This window comes from Canis lupus, chromosome 8 (assembly GCF_048164855.1).
Source record: "Canis lupus baileyi chromosome 8, mCanLup2.hap1, whole genome shotgun sequence".
NCBI lineage: Eukaryota > Metazoa > Chordata > Mammalia > Carnivora > Canidae > Canis > Canis lupus.
Window position 1 is genome coordinate 21,781,474 of NC_132845.1, and position 17,875 is coordinate 21,799,348.

Below are 17,875 nucleotides of genomic sequence, written 5' to 3' on the forward strand. Positions count from 1 at the left end.
CCCCAGGATCACACCCTGGGCCAAAGGTGGCGTTAAACCAATGAGCCACCCAGGCTGCCCCCTGTTTTTGTTTTATAAATAAATTTAGTTTAACTTTGCACTCCCTCCCAATGCCCCTCAACCAGAATTACTTGCTTTTTATAATCCATGTGGTCCATTATTGACTTTCCCTGATTCATATTTCTTAATTGAGTAAATATTTCCCATTCTTGCTTTATTTATGCTCCTGATTATTATAGTAGACATTAATGCTAAGTTAATACAAGGATATTTCAAAAGCTAATCTTTTTTTTTTTTTGCATTATTCCAGGGAGAAAATTTGTAATTAAATGAAGATATTGATGTGATGAAAAATGAGATTTTTGGTACTGTGTTTATTACATGTAGCTCATACTTCATAGAAGCTGTTACTTTATTGCTTTTGAATAAATTTTTATTTCAGTATATTTTTAAAAAGTTTTCTAAAGCTTATTCTTTTTGTGAAAGTTCATTTTTGGTTTAAAACTTGCCACCTACCTTGTCTTTCTTTTTTATATAAAAATCATTTTTAAAATGCATAATAAGTACATTTACTAACTTGTATTTTCAATTAGACTAACATTTTTTGCTTACTTTCCTAGTAATACTTTATTTTTAAAATAAGTAATATGAATTTAGAAGTCATTCTGCCACAGGTTCATAATTGTACTAATAATGGCTAGCATTTGTTGAGTGTTTACCATTCATTTTTCAGTCACTATTCTGGGTACTTTATATTTGTTAACTCATTAAATTTACATAATCTATTTTATTTTATTTATATGAGAGGAAAAAAAGCATGAGATGGGGAAGGGGCAAAGAGAAGGAGAAGCCAACTCCCCACCAAGCAGGAAGCCTGATGCTGGGGCTCTGTCCTAGGATCTAAGATCATGACCTGAGCTGAAGGTAGATGCTTAACTCCCTGAGCCACCCAGGCGCCCCTCACATAATCTATTTTGTGAGGTATAGATATTATTATACATGGTGTGTGTGTGTGTGTGTGTGTGTGTGTATTAGTAGAATTATTTAACATAATGACACAAGTATGTGTTTCAAAGAAAGGGATTTGTTGTAAGTATCATGAGATGGACTTTGGGTTAATGGCCCCATTTAGACATAGCTAGCTTTATGGTAGAATAAAAAAATGCAGCAAAATTAAGATGACATATTTAAACCTTCAAATTAAAAAACCTCCCAAAAGTTCAAATTTGTTGTCTTTAGACCAAATATTTAAAGTGTATATAAATATGTCCTTAAAAAATAATATGGAGTTAATTTTTTTCTAATATGTAAATAGTAAAGCCATTAATGTTGACAGTACTATTTGAATAACACTATTTCAGAATTTGTAATTACCTGTCAGGAATAGAATAAAGTTTATCTTTTTACTTCTACTTGCTAGTGACCCTAAGAGTTAAATTATTGTTAGTCTTCTTAGCACCCTATTTCCCTTTCCCCTAACTTTCTACCATGTGCCTTATGAGCTCTTGTTAATGGACTAGTGAATATTATTTAGTCACATTGTACATCTGACACCTTCATTAATTTAGTTTCCAATCTGAGATGGACTGTTAATTTTGACAAACTCTAACCTCTTCCTCTTAGCTTCCTTTCTCTTCCTCTTGACAGGAATGTTAATATTTGTTATTCTTTTCAACTACCTGCTTTACTGCATCTTCCATACTTTCAAGAGATAACTTAGCCACATACTTCAGAGGAGATCTTCAGGTCCAATCTCCCTCAATTTCCTTCATCTTTATAGACCTGCCTATGTCAGCATGCATTCATTTTTTCTTCCCTCCTACCTCAGAAAAGCCTATTTCTCTAAATGGCCAGTCCTTGTACTTGTATGCTAAATTCCATTCTTTCCCTTTGATTATATGATTTTACTGTATTAAATATCCCACGTCTTGTCCTTTATCTTTAATTCTATCCCTTTGATTTCTTTCATTCATATAAATATGTTCAAATTGCTTCCGTGGCCTAAACAACAAAAACTAAAATACCACCTTTATAATACCTACTCCTCAAGAAAATACTGTGTCCTTATAGTATATACTTATCTTATTTGAACTTTTCCACATCACATTGGATTTCACATATAGTTGCAATTGGAATAGCCGTGTTATGCTCTAATCCATTCACCTCCATAATCCCTGGCTACTGTTGATTCATCCAGGGTTAGATACTTTGTTTAGGTGGAGCCAGTCTTTTCTTAGGAATTTTGAAACTGAGACTGCAAACAAACTCCACTATCTTTTTGCATGCCTTCACTATAAAATCCAAGACTCCAGAGTTCTTGATAGCCATCTTTCCTACCATGTGGGCCAAAGCAGCAATGCAACTAGTCTGGACAAAGAAGGAGAGAAAATGAAACAAACCTACAGAGAAGAACAAGAAAAAGAATAACAATAAAAAGAATCTTGGTTCCACATGCTTTTGAGACTCAGCCACATTAGTGTCCTTGCATTTTGAGATACCACAATATTCTTATAGTAAGCCCTTTTATAAAGCTCATTCAAATTGGATTTCTGTCACTTGCAAGCAAAAAAGCACTAATCAATACACTTTGTCTTTTATTTTTTGCCACCAAATATCTTAGAAAAACCATTCTGTATTCCGTGTTTTACTCTTTACTTCCAAAGCAATCCTTAACCTAATACAATCTGACTTCTACCACTGTTGCCACATCTAGCATCCTGTTTTCATTATTTGATTTTTGGTAGCATTTGAGATTGTTTACCAGCTCTCCTGTGTTATCTCTTGATCTTGCTCTAGAGCATTGCTGGTCTTTCCTAATTCTCCTTTTAAAAACAAATAGCTAATCTTTATGTAATGCACACTACGTGCCAGGCAATGTTGTAAACTCTTTACAAATACTACTGTATTTGTAATGAGGAACAACTGTGAGGTAATATCTTTCCAGGAAGTCATGCAACACAGCACTATAGTACCATATGATATAGATCTAAAATAGTTTATTGAGGAAAAGTTTACAAAGAGGGTAGTAATAGAATACACACAAGCCCTCAAACTCTTATCCTATAGCTTAGGCATAGTCTCCATGCACTGTCTTCAGAGTTCCAGTGGAAAGAAACCCTGCCTCAGTAATATTCTACATATTTGGGATGCCTGGGTGGTTCAGCAGTTAAGTATGTCTGCCTTCAGCCTGGGGTGTGATCCTGGAGTTCTGGGATCGAGTCCCACATCGAGTTCCCTGCATGGAGCCTGCTTCTCCCTCTGCCTATGTCTATCTCTCGCTTTCTGTGTCTCTCATTAATAAATAAATAATCTTTAAAAAAATAATTCAAAAAATATTCTACATATTTAATTTTTTATTTAAATTCAATTTGCCAACATATAACATCACCCAGTGTATTCTACATATTTATTATTGGAATGGGATAGGGAATATCTGTGTAGCTATGCACTAATGGAAAAGTCTTTGTAGATGAAGTGGCCATGTTAGAGAGAGGGAACCTTTCTGTTCCTCTGTTGAGCTAACTGAAATTTGTTGATACACCTGTCTTTGCTACTAAAAGTTTGAGAGGACAGGAGATTGGGGGCTGAGCCTCCAGAGCTATCGTGATTGTCTCTCATTAGGCAAGTGCTAGTATTTTTCACTGTGTTTTACAGAAGAGAAAACAGGCACAGAAAGGTTAAGTAATTTTTCTCATGGTCATGGTAACTTTATAACAGCTGAGATTTGAACTGACTCCAAAGTCCATGCTCTTAACTACTAAAGCCACATTGCCTCTTTGTATTGCCTTTTTACTTCTTTAAATATCCATTCTTCGTATACTTATCTGCCTACTCTAAAACACTGGGATTTCCTAGGCTTCTGCCTTCCTCTTCTGAAGATACATGTTCTTACATCATCTCATCCAGACCTGTTGCTTCAGTAATAATCCTTATGGTAATAACTTTCAGATCTGTATCTTCATTTTTTTCTTGCAACAGATCTGTATTTTCATTGGCCTATCCAGAAAGTTCCCTGCATATCCTATAGATATTTTTTAAAGAAAACTTTAAATTTATCCAAAACTAAAGTCATGATATCTTCTCAAAATTTACCTGTCCTGCTTTTGTATTTTCCTTTTGTTTAGATGTTTGCTTATTTTGCATCATCATTCACCCAGTTCTTTAAGATTTATTTTAATTTATTTGTTATTTATGATGAGAGAGAGAGAGAGAGAGGGGCAGAGACACAGGAGGAGGGAAAAGCAGGCTCCATACCGGGAGCCCCACATGGGACTCGATCCCGGGACTCCAGGATCGCGCCCTGGGCCAAAGGCAGGCGCCAAACCGCTGAACCACCCAGGGATCCCTTCATTCACCCAGTTCTTGCAGTCAAAGACCATAATCTGGTGGCTGTCAGGTCACTGTTCTCTCTATGCAAAACATAGCGATTAGACTATTCTGCTTAAGCTCTCCATGCCTATAGGTTCTTGTTAATCATGTTTCATCTATGAAATCTTACATTCCAGCATTCCCACTGTCTGACAACAATCTTATCTTTTCATCTCTCTCTCTCTAATCCCTGTTGATATTTTTCCATATTATTAAGAACGTATAGGGATGCCTGGGTGGGTAGCAGTTAAGCTCCTGCCTTTGGCTCAGGGTGTGATCCTGGAGACCCGGGATCGAGTCCCACATCGGGCTCCCTGCGTGGAGCCTGCTTCTCCCTCTGCCTGTGTCTCTCCCTCTCTCTGTCTCTCATGAATAAATAAACAAAATTAAAAAAAAAATCGTATATCTGGGGCACCTGGGTGGCTCGGTTTATTTGGCATCCAACTCTTGATTTTGGTTCAGATTGTGATCTCAGGGTCATAGGATTGAACCTCACTTCAGAGCTCCATGCTCAGCGGGGAGTCTGTTTAAGATTCTCTCACTCTTCTAGGGGTAAGCACAATGACAAAAAAATATAGTGTTATTCCTCACTTCCTAGACTTTGTCCCAGTGTACAGAATTCTGTGATTCTGACACTAACTCTGAGAAGGGTTGCTGCTATCAGCCTTGCCCACTGTGACTTCTCTACACCGAAGGAGGAACTCTCTAGACTGATGCCCACAGCACTGTGATCAGAGCTTCCAGACATTGCCTTGAGAAACGAGAGGGCAAGTGTCTTCACCCAAAGCCCCCAGGGCTCCCTTTCTTCCCAATGTTAGGAGGCAGGGATGTCAACAGCCCTCTCACTGCAGGCCCTAGCACTTGGTCAGTCACCCTCAGCCTTAGCACTTTGTTCACTGTCCTGTGTCAGAGCACTGAGCTCCACCCTTTTCTGAGAAAGTATGTCGGCTGAAGGTGGTTCATTTGTTTTTTAATTGTATATCTTTTTGTATGATAAAAACTATATTTTGTACTTAACCAGATATATTTTCACCCCAAGTGGGGGGTATTCTTTGTAAAAAAAAATAAAAATAAAAGTTTTTTCATGAAAAAAAAAAAGATTCTCTCACTCTCCTTCTGTCCCTCCCCCCACTCATGCTCTCTTTCTCTCTAAAACAAATGGATAAATCTTAAATAAATACGTGTGTGTGTGTGTGTGTATACTTTCCATTTAATGGTTTTTCCTATAATGTGGAATCCCATGATAGAGGTAATATAATATGGTTAAGAATATGGACTTTGAGTAGGATCCTTAAATCCATGAGAGAATTATTGGTATTTGTCTTGCCCTCATGTCCTAAACAATTATAAAACTGGACAAAACATGCAAGGCAGTTCTTTTTAGGCATTGAGGAATGGGTAGCACAAGACTATAATCCTTAAAAGAAGGAAAACATTTCAGATTAACTCTATGGTTCGCCCAGGGAAGACTGGATGCAGACTTCCCCAGTTACAACTCTGGTACAGGGAGAGAAAGCCTGAGTGGAGTGGTATTCATGCTGAGCTGAGGCAGATATCAGAGTTTGGAGTTGCTATGATGGCTAGAACTTGTGGAGCAGAATACCAAAGATGAGGAAGCTTTATACAAAGGGTAGGCACAGAAGACTGAGAGTTTCCCTCAAGTCCCTGTAAAGGCAGACTTTACATGTACAGGATGAAAATTGGCAAGACATAATAGAGAATGGCTGCTATTAGGCTGAGTGGACAGGAGATACCAGAACTTGCACACTCCTAGGGAATGTTGGAGTTCCAGCCTGTCCACAGAGGAGGATGCTTGCTGAACAACTTGGGCACATAAGGTCACCCACTGGGTATAAGAATCAAGCCCTAGAATAAAGGTATCCCACAGAACTAAATAAAAACCAAAATAGACACACCCTACCAAAGGGTAAATCCAAGTCTGAGAGGATCAAGAACATCCACCAATAATTTAACTCAATATTCTTTAAAGGAAAGCAAAATAATTCAGAAAGGCAGAATCACTTTTATGTATCCATCACACTGTTCAGCATACAATAAAAATTATCAGACATAAATAGAAAAATCATGATCTATAACCTAGAGAAAAGTCAGTCAATAAAAACCAACTCAAGTTAACCCAGATACTGGAATGAGCATACAAGGTCTACAAAGCAACTATTGTAAATACTTTTGAAGGTTTAAAGGAAAAGATGTACACAATGAATGAACAGAGGGGGAGGAATCTCAGCAGACAAAAAGAAAATATAAATGAACAAAATGGAAATTCTAGAACCAAAAATTACTGTATCTGAAATTTAAAATTCCCAGTGTGGCCTTATCTGCATATTGGAAATAAGAGTTAAAGACAAATTAATAGAAAATGTCAACTCTGAAGAACAGAGAAAAATGGTTGGATAAAGATGAACAGAGCAAGCAAGACAATGTGAGCCATTGTTAAGAAGAAAATAAAAAGAAAATGAGGCAGGAAAAATTTTTTTAAAAATTATGACTAAAAATATATACCAAAGTTGGTGTGGGGGGAAAAAAGACAATCTACAGATCCCACAAGTTTAACAAAAAAGCATCATACTTAGGTTTATAGTAGTGACAACTCCTGAAAACTGAAGATAGAAAGAAAATCTTAACAACAGAGAAAAAATCTCACATAGGGAGCAATGAATCAAAAGGCTGATTATTGACCAGAAACAGTGAGACACACCTTACATATAAAGACAATACTGGTTACAAGTAAAAGGTATAGAAAAAGATGTGCCAGGCAAACAGGCAATTCCTGACAAAGCAGACTTCAGGAAAGAAGTATTAGTGAAGATAAAGAATGTTCATAATGGTAAAAGAGCCTTTTCAGTAGAAAGACATACTCCTAAGTGTGTATACACCAATTAACAGATTTCAGAACACAAAGTAAAAACTAACAAAACTAAAGAGAGAAATAAAAAAATCCACAATCATAGTGGGAGTTTAACCTCTATTTTCCAGTAATTTAAAGAATAAGAGACAAAAACAAAACAAAACAAAACAAAATGAGGATATAGATTTGAACGTAACTATCAACTAGCTGGACTTAATTGACATTTAAAAAATACCATTCCTGGGTGCCTGGATGGTCCAGTTTGTTGAGCATCCAAGTCTCGATTCTGGCTCTGGTCATGATCTCATAGTCATGGGATCAAGCCCTGGGCCAGGCTCCATGATCAGTGGGGAGTCTGGTTCTCTCCCTCTGCCTCTCCCTCCAGCTCTCTCTCTCTGTCTCTCTAAAACAAATCTTTTTTAAAAATAGAAATAAAGACTACCACTCCTAACAACTGTGAAATACACATTCCTTTCAAGTGTATGTGGAATGTTGACAGATCATATGTTGAGCCATAATTTAGGTCTCAATAAATTTCAAAAGACTATATCTCTGACCACAATATCCTTAAACTTCAATAGCAACATATCTAGAAAATCTAGAAATATTTGGAAATTAATCATGCATGTAATCTTTGGGTCAAAGAATGTGTAAAAAGGGAATTTAGATTTTATCTTTAATTGGTAATGAAGACAAAAGTAAAAATGTATTAGAGACAGCTAAGGCAGTAATTAGAGGGAAACCTTTCTATAAAGAAGAAAGGTTTAAAATCAGTGGTCTAAATTTCCACCTTAAGAAGTTAGAGGGGGAAAACAAATTAAAAAACAAAGAACAAATTAATCCTAAAGTGAATAGAAAAGGAAAAAGTGAACAATAATCAGTGATACAGAAAACAATAGAGAATCTATACAGCTAAAAGTTGATTCATTGAAAATATTAAACTATTTGATCTAGGAAGGCTGATCAAGAGAGAGAATACAAATAGCCAATATTTAGAATGAAATGGGGGCTAGCTATGACAATAGATACTACAGACATTTTTAAATATGACAAGGGAATATTAACACTTGAAACTGAAAATGGAGGAGGGGAAAGTTCACTGATTATTTTATGAGGCAACTTTAACAATGATACAAAAATTTAACAACAGTACATGAAAAGAAGATATCCCTTGTGAGCATACAGTGTAGATCAGAAAACTATAACCCTCAAGCCAAATGTGGCTCTCCTTTTCCTGTTTTTGAAAATAAACTTTGAGAGATGCTTGGGTGGTTCAGTTGGGTTAAGCCACAGACTCTTGATTTCAGTTCAGGTCATGATCTCGTCATGAGATTGAACCCCAAATTGGGCTCCACACTTGGTATGGAGTCTGCTTGAGTCTCTCTCTCCTTTTCCCTTTGCCCTTCACCCCATTTGTATTTGTGCACATGTTTTTTCTCTAAAATAAATCTTAAAAAATTTTTTTGATTATATGTTGTCTATAACTGCTTTTGCATTATAGCAGCAGACTGAATAATTGTGACAAAGACTACATGGCCACAAAGTCTAAAATATTTACTATTCGGCCTTTCAACAAAAAAGTTTTCGACCTCTGACATAGACACAGAAATTCTCAAAGAAATATTAGCAAGAAAAATCCAGAGATATAAAAAGAAGGTTATATAATTACCAAATGACTCTTATGCCATTAAGTGTGGGTTGCCTAAATACTAAAATATCTAAAGGGGATGGGACACCTGGGTGGCTCAGCGGTTGAGCGTCTGCCTTTGGCTCAGAGCGTGATCCCATGGTCCTGGGATCAAGACCCACATCCGGCTCCCCACAGAGAGCCTGCTTCTCCCTCTGCCTGTGTCTCTGCCTCTCTCTGTGTGTCTCTCATGAATAAATAAATAAAATCTTTTTAAAAAATCAACCTGAGGATTGATAGAACAAACTGCACAACTACAGGGAGAGAAGGGTCCACTTCAAGGAAGGTAGGAAATGTTTGGGAGAGAAACATTACAAGTCTGTAGAGGGGAGGCAGCCCCAGTCATGGAGAAAGGCAAAGAGAGACAGTGGAGCTCACAGCGATCTGCACAAGGAGAACACTTCCCCAAAGCCGATGGCTGGGAAAATAAGAGGGACTGAATTTTTTGAGTTTTGCAACCAGCGGGGCTCAAAGATGAGTTTTCGAGGTCCCTGGGCGTGGCTGGGATAGAGCCTGGAGGTTGCTGCCCTACTCCTGGAGTGGAGGCAGTCATACAACCCCAGGGCAGACTGACAATCTGAGGATCACCTAAAGGGCATGGGAAGAAACCGTACTTTTTGGAGCACATCTGTGAGAGGTGGCATTGCCTCTGGGGACAAAACAAACAGTGGGCACCATTTCTCTTCCCTGCCCCTTATGATAGGTATAGAGACACCTGTTAAGGGCAGTAACTGGGACACTAGCTGTTTAGCTTGCTTTCTCCAAGTCCCATGCCCCTGTGCTCTGAAGGGACAGCCATTCTGGTTCAAACCAGCATCAGTTCCAGCAGGGCGAAACCCTTTCCCAGAGGACTGGTGAAAGTCCCCACCACACTAGGTCTCTGAAGTTTGGCATTTTAAAAGTCAGCAGGCCTGACTGAGGTAGAGCCCAGGTGCATTGTTGCACCAGACAGGCAACCAACCCAGAGACAGAGTGAAATCAGTGATGTGAAAAATGCCTGTGACGCAGAAGGGGAAATTATTTGCTCCTCAGAAAGTGCTTCCCTGAGAGCAGCAAGCATGGACTCTCCTCCACAGAGTAGGCTAGCACCATTTCCCTCCCCTTCCTCTTAGCACAAGCCAACTTCAATAAGCAGCAGAAGCCAGTCCTAGCTGTCTACCCTGCTTACACCACATTCTTCCCCAGGCCCCCCCTGTGCTCTACTGGTGCTACTTTTCTTGAGCAAATGTGTGTGAGGGCCAGCGCAATGGGCCCCCCCTCAGAAGGCCAGCACAAACCCGTGCATCACATCTACTGACCATAGGGTTCTACAAAACTTCAGTTTTCGTGGAAGTAGCATCAGGTCTCCTGATGCTTTAGCAAGGAGACCAGAACGCACCTAGTTGAAACTTGCCACACTCTGGCCAAGGCCCAAACTCCCCACTGCCGGCTGGTAGAAACTCTACAGACCACTGATCTGAGGGGTAGAGCAGCAGAGTGCACACAGCACACACCAGAGACACTTCCCGGAGCGAGAGGCCCTGTACATTATATGACCTCTTCTTCATAAAACCATTACTCTCAGGGGCAGGAAAACTAACACAGAAGAAGACAGAGACCTAGACAAAATGCCAAGACCGAGGAATTCATCCCAAAAGACAGAACAAGAAAAAGTCACAGCCAGGGATCTAATTCAAACAGATATAAGTAATATGTTTGATCCAGAATTTAAAACAATAACCATAGGATAGTTGCTGGGTTGCAGAAAAGCATGGAAGACACCAGGGAGACCCTTACCATAGAGATTAAAAAAAAAAAAAAAAAGATAAAAAACAATCAGGCTGAAATGAAAAATGCAGTAACTACGGTTCAAAACTGACTGGATGTAATGACTACAAGGATGGGAGAAGGAGAGGAATGTATAAGCGATAGGGAAGACAGAATTATGGAAAACAATGAAGCTGAACAAAAGAGATAAAAAGCAATTTGGATCACAAAAGTAGACTTAGGGAAGTCAGTGACACCATCAAACATAGTAACATTAGTAGCATGGGAGCCCCAAAAGAAGAGAGGGCAAAGGGGGCAGAAGGTTTATTTGAGCAAATTGTAGCTGAAAACTTCCCTAATCTGGGCAAGGAAATGGATATCCAAATCAGGAGGCACAGGGAACTCCCATCAAAATCCACAAAAGCAGGCCAACATCAAGATATATTGCAGTTAAATTTGCAAAATATAGTAATAAAAAAATCCTAAAAGCAGCAAGACCAAAGAAGTCCCTAACTTAGAAGGGTAGACCAGTAAGGTTAGCAGCAGGTCTCTCCACGGAAACTTTTGGCAAGCCAGAAGGGAATTGCATGATATATTCAAAGTCCTGAGTGGAAAAAATGTGCAGCCAAGAATACTCTATCCAGCAAGTCTACCATTCAGAATAGAAGGAGAGATAGGAGTTTCCCAAACAAAAACTAAAGGAGTTCATGCCCACTAAACCAGCCCTGAAATATTAAAAGGGACTCTTGAGTGGAAAAGAAAGACCAAAAGTGACAAAGACAACAAAGGGACAGAGAAAATCTCCAGAAACAATGACTGAGCAAGTAATAAAATGACACTAAATATGTATCTGTCAATAATTACTCTTTTTTTTAAGATTTTATTTATTTATGACAGACACAGAGAAAGTGAGAGGCAGAGACACAGGCAGAGGGAGAAGCAGGCTCCATGCAGGGAGCCCGATATGGGACTCGATCCCGGGTCTCCAGGATCATGCCCCAGGCTGAAGGCGGGGCTAAACCACTGAGCCACCCAGGCTGCCCTCAATAATTAATTACTCTTAAAGTAAATGGATTAAAAGCTCCAATCAAAAGACATAGGGTGTCAGAATAGATCAAAACAAAAAAAAAGAAGAACAAGACCCATATATGCTGCCTAAATGAGACTCATTTTAGACCTAAAGACACCCGCAGATTGAAAATGAGGGGATGGAGAAATATTTATCATGTAAATGGATGTCAAAAGAAAGCCCGAGTAGCGACGCTTATATCAAACTAGATTTTAAACCAAAGAATGTAACAAGAGATGAAGAAGAACACTATATCACAACAAAGGGGACTATTCAACAAGAAGATGTAATAGGAAAAAAAAGAAAAAAAAAAAAAAAAGAAGATGTAATAGGAGGAGGAGTTAAGATGGTGGAGGAGTAGGGGACCCTAAGTTAGTATGGTCCCCGGAATTCAGCTAGATAGTTGTCACATCGTTCTGAATACCTGTGAAATCAATCGGAGATCTGAGAAAAGAAATGCTGCAATTCTACAAATAGACAAGCAACCACTTTTTGGAAGGTAGAAAGAGTGGAGACATGAATCCAGGGCATCATATCAAAAGATACCCCCGGGGAGAAGGAGCCTGCTGAAGGACACTACTGCAAAGTATTATACACAGCAGGACACCAGATCAGAACTTCTACAAGTCTGCTATGGCAGGGAAGTCCTTGGCTTACAGGTGCTCAGGCAGTGAAGAGGAGCAGAATCCCAGGGACCGCCTGGTCTCAGGATCCCTGGGGTCGCAAAAAGGACAGCCAGGAAGGAAGCCAGCTGAAAGCAGCGCGTCCAGCTAGGCGCCTGCTTCCTGCAGGCCTGGCCCTAAACTGGGAACCTACATGATCCTGTGAGCTCCCTCCAGGCGGAGGCCCAGCAAAAGGCTCCACACAGGAAGACCCTCTCCCTCAGCTCACTCCGCACAGCAGGAGTCCCTAAAGTCTGGGGACTCAAAACTGAGTCGTGGGCCTGAGATAAAAACGCTGGTCACAGGCTGGGTGAACACAGAGATGGGACAGAAACCAGGAAGACCAAAGTGATGGACTGCTTCCCTGCGAGGGCTCATTGAAGAGCAGGGGGCGCGAACTTTCAGCTCTGGGGCTAGAGTGGGACGCCGCCATTCTCATCCATCAGTGAACACCTTGGAACAAAACAGCGCCTCACAGTGCAATCTGGGGCCACTTACACCAAAGAAGTCCCTAACTTAGAAGGGTAGACCAGTAAGGTTAGCAGCAGGTCTCTCCACGGAAACTTTTGGCAAGCCAGAAGGGAATTACAACGCCCCGCCCATATTGCCACAAGTGCAAAGGCACCCGAGAGTCCCCCAAACCATCAGGCCCTGCCCCAGAAGACAAGCAGGAACAGCTCGCCAGATGAAGTTTCTGATGGGGGTAGGGAGGGAGAGAGTACATGGTATAGCACTCATGGGGTTTTATTCTTCTTTAATCTTTCAGTTTTATTTTTTCAATTTTTTAATTTTTGTTTTTATATAGACATTATATATATAATAATATATAATATAATATAATATAATATAATATAATTTAATTTTATATATATATATATATATATATATATATATATATATATATATAATGTTCCTTTCATTGTATTTTATGGTATTTTTGCATATACATGTTTTTCTTTTCCTCCTATTTTGGGATCTAGTTTCTTTTAACAAAAAGACCAAAATATACCCAGGATCCAGTTTATTGTTTTGTTCTGTTTAATTTCTTGTTTGAATTTTTCTCATTTTATTTTGTTTCTGTTTTCTTCTGGTTTGTTTTGTTTGAATTTTTCCATTTTTGTTGTTACTATTTTTATCCCTCTCTCTCTTTCTTCTATTCTTTTCTGGACATAATGACAAGATGGAGAAACTCACCCAAAAGAAAGAACAGGAGGAAGTATTCACTGCCAGGGATTTAATCAGTATGGATATAAGTAAGATGTTGGAATTAGAATTCAAAACAATGGTTATAAAGATACTAGATGGGCTTAAAAAAAAGCATAGAAAACACTAGAGAATCCTTTACTGTAGAAATAAAAGAACTAAAATCTAATTGAAAATTAGAAATTAAAATTTAAAATGCTATTACTGAGATGCGAATCAAAAAACAGAGGCCCTAACAGCTAGGATAAATGAAGTAGAAGAGTGAGTCAGTGAAATAGACAAAAATGAGAATTACAGACCAATATCCCTGATGAAAATAGATGCAGAAATTCTCATCAAGATACTAGCCAATAGGATTCAACACTACATTAAAAGGATTATTCACCATGACCAAGTGAGATTTAAGGGCTGTAAGGGTGGTTCAACATCCACAAATCAATCAATGTGATACACTACATTAATAAAAGGACAAGAACCAAAAGATCCTTTCAATAGATGCAGAAAACACATTTGACAAAATACAGCATCATTTCTTGATAAAAGCTCTGTAGTGTAGGGATAGAAGGAACATACCTCAGTATCATAAAAGCCATATACAAAAAACCCACAGTGAATATCATTCTCAATAGGGAAAAATTGAGAGTTTTCTCACCAAGATCAGGAACATGACAGTAATGTCACTGTCACCACTGTTGTTCAATATAGTACTGGAAGTCTTAGCCCCAGCAATCAGACAACAAAAAGAAATAAAAGGCATCCAAATCAGCAAAGTCAAACTCTCTTTGCAAACAACATGATATTCTATGTAGAAAACCCAAAAGACTCCACTCAAAAATTGCTAGAACTGATACAGAATTCAGCAAGTCACAGGACATAAAATCAATGCACAGAAATCAGTTGCATTTCTATGCAATAATAATGAGGCAGAAGAAAGAAATCAAGGAACCAATCCCACTTACGATTGCACCAAAACTATAAAATACCAAGGAATAAAGCTAACCAAAGAGGGAAAGGATTTATACTCTGAAAACTAAAGAACACTTAAGAAAGAAATTGAGGAAGACACTAAGAAATGGAAAAACATTCCGTGCTCATGGATTGGAAGAAAAATATTACTAAAATGTCTATGCTCCTCCCCCACAAAAATCTATACATTCAATACACTCCCTATCAAAATACCAATAGCATTTTTCAGAGAATTAAAACAAACAATCCTAAAATTTGTATGGAACCACAAAAGGCCTTGAATAGCCAAAACAATCTTTAAAAAGAAAAACAGGAAAAAAAAAAAAGAAAAAGAAAAACAGGGATCCCTGGGTGGCTCAGCGGTTTAGCACCTGTCTGTGGCCCAGGGCGCGATCCTGGAGCCCCTGGATCGAGTCCCACGTCAGGCTCCCAGCATGGAGCCTGCTTCTCCCTCTTCCTGTGTCTCTGCCTCTCTATGTCTATCATAAATAAATGAATAAATAAATCTTTAAAAAAAGAACAAACCTGGAGATATTACTATTCCAAATTTCAAGTTATATTACAAAGCTATAATAATCAAAACAGAATGGAGGAAGCAAGAATATGCAATGGTAAAAAAAAATCTCTTCCACAAATGGGTAATTGGAAAACTGGACAACTACAAGCAAAAGAATTAAACTGGGTCACTTTCTAATACTATGCACAAAAATAAACTCAAAATGGATTAAAGACCTAAATATGAGACCTGAAACCATAAAAATTCTAGAAGAAGGTACAGGCAGTAATTTATCTGACATCATCTATATCAACATTTTTCTAGATATGTCTCCTAGGGCAGGGGAACTAAAGCACTAAAGCAAAAATAAACTATTGGGACTACATCAAAATAAAAACCTTCTTCACAGCAAAGGAAACAATCAACAAAACTGAAAGCCTACAGAATGGTAGAAGATATTTGCAAATGACATATCTATAAAGGGTTACTATCCAAAATATATAAAGAATTTATCAAACTCAACATCAAGAAACCAAATAGTTAAATAAAAAATGGTCAGAAGTGAACAGACATTTCTCCAAAGACATATAGATGGCCAGCAGATATATGAAAAGAAAGATGCTCATTAACACTCATCATCAGGGAAATGCAAATCAAAACTATAATGAGGTATCAACTCGTACCTGTCAGAATGGCTAAAATCACCACACAATACAGATGTTGGCAAGGATGTGGAGAAAAAGGAATACTTTAGCACTGTCAATGGGAATCCAAAGTAGTGCAGCCACTGTGGAAACAGGACGGTAAAAGGTAAAAATAGAACTACCCTATGATTTAGTAATGGCACTACTAGGTATTTAACCAAAGAATACAAAAACATTAATCCAAAACGTTTACATGCACCCCTATGTTTTTAGCAGCATTATTTACCATAGCCAAGATACGGAAGCAGCCCCAGTGTCCATTGTTAGATGAATGCATAAAGAAGATGTGACATACACACACACACACACACACACACACACACACAATGGAATATTATTCAGCCATAAAAATAATGAGATCTTGCCTTTTGCAACGTGGGTGGATCCAACGAGTATAATGCTAAGTGAAATAAGTCAATCAGAGAAAGACAACTACCATATGACTTCATTCATATGTGGATTTGAAGAAACTAAATAAATGAACAAAGAAGAAAAAAGATATCAAAAAACCAACTCTTTTTTTTTAATTGGAGTTCAATTTGCCAACATATAGCATAACACCCAGTGCTCATCCCATCAAGTGCCCCCCTCAGTGCCCGTCACCCAGTCACCCCCACCCCCCGCCCACCTCCCTTTCCACCACCCCTTGTTCGAAAAAACCAACTCTTAATTACAGAAAACAGACTTATGGTTATGGGGGGGGGGGTGTAAAACAGGTGAAGAGGATTAAGAGTACACTTATCTTGAGGAGCACTGAGTGATGTATAGAATAGTTAAATCACTATTGTATGCCTGAAACTAATATAACACTATATGTTATCTATTCCAGAATTAAAATAAAACAAAAACTCAAAATGGATTAAAGACTTAACTGTAAGACCTGAAACCATAAAGCTCCCAGGAGAAAAAAAGAGATGAACAAAAAACAGTCTTCAAAAAGTAAATTCCATATGCAAGAAAAGTAAGGGGAGTGCTTTTGGTAAAAGAAGATATGAGGAGGGCAGCCCCGGTGGTGCAGCCATTTAGTGCCACCTGCAGCCCGGGGTGTGATCCTGGAGACCCTGGATCGAGTCCCACATTGGGCTTCCTGCGTGGAGCCTGCTTCTCCCTCTGCCTGTGTCTCTGCCTCTCTTTCGCTCTCTCTGAATGAATAAATAAATAAATCTTAAAAAAAAAAAGAAGATATGAGGAATGAAATGCATTTTTTATTTGTTTTTAAAGATTTTATTTATTCATGAGAGACACAGAGGGACTCGATCCCGCGACTCCAGGATCATGCCCTGGGCTGAAGGCAGGTGCTAAATCGCTGAGCCACCCAGGCATCCCTGAAATGCATTTTTGTTGAGGAAACAAAGTCTGTAATTTTCTCCTAAAATGAGGCTGTTTACTTAAAGTGGAAAGACTTAGGACAAACTCTGGAAAGAAGAAAGAAAAGAAACAAAAAAGGAGGGAAAGAAGAAAGAAAGTTGTAAGAGGTTTATGAAAAAGGATTTTTTAAAAAGGAATTTTAATGTATGGGGCAGCCCCGGTGGCCCAGCGGTTTGGTGCCGCCTGCAGCCCGGGGCGTGATCCTGGAGACCCTGGATCGAGTCCCGCGTCGGGCTCTCTGCATGGAGCCTGCTTTTCCCTCTGCCCGTGTCTCTGCCTCTCATTCTTTCTCTGTGTCTCTATATATAAATAAATAAAATCTTAAAAAAAAAGAAAAAGAAAAAGGAATTTTAATGTATGGTCAAGCTGGCTAAGATTAAAATAAATTGATTAAAAATGAATTATCGTTTTACTCTGATATTTTTGCAAGACTTCTTCATCTTCAAGGAAAGTTAGGGAAAAAACTCTGACAAGTACTCTAGAATACAGGTCTCTGATAACTTTAAGATCATACCGTTAAACTGTAAGAATTTATAGAACTCTAATGGAGAAACTGATGGCTTCATAAAGCTAACAAAAGATCAAGATCAACAAAAATTAATTATGTAAGACTGAATAAACTGAGGAGTATGGTTATAATTTGTATGACTTTTTGTTTGAATAATTGCTAGGTTTTAATCTTTTGTTTTCCAAATATAAGAAAATATTTTCTCTTAAGCTATGACCTACAGCAACTT

General features: G+C 38.4%; 1 protein-coding gene across 19 annotated transcripts in view; it reads left to right on the top strand.

The window, feature by feature from the left end:
* The window catches only part of CCDC18 (coiled-coil domain containing 18), a 108,765-nt gene extending 103,299 nt beyond the window's left edge, over positions 1-5,466 (top strand). For all 19 annotated transcript variants that reach the window (XM_072834532.1, XM_072834536.1, XM_072834539.1 and 16 more), the window contains one exon: positions 311-5,466. In XM_072834532.1, coding sequence (XP_072690633.1) covers positions 311-325 — 15 coding nt within the window. In that variant the 3' untranslated portion in view covers positions 326-5,466. The remainder of the gene's footprint in view (positions 1-310) is intronic.
* Positions 5,467-17,875: the final 12,409 nt, after the last annotated feature.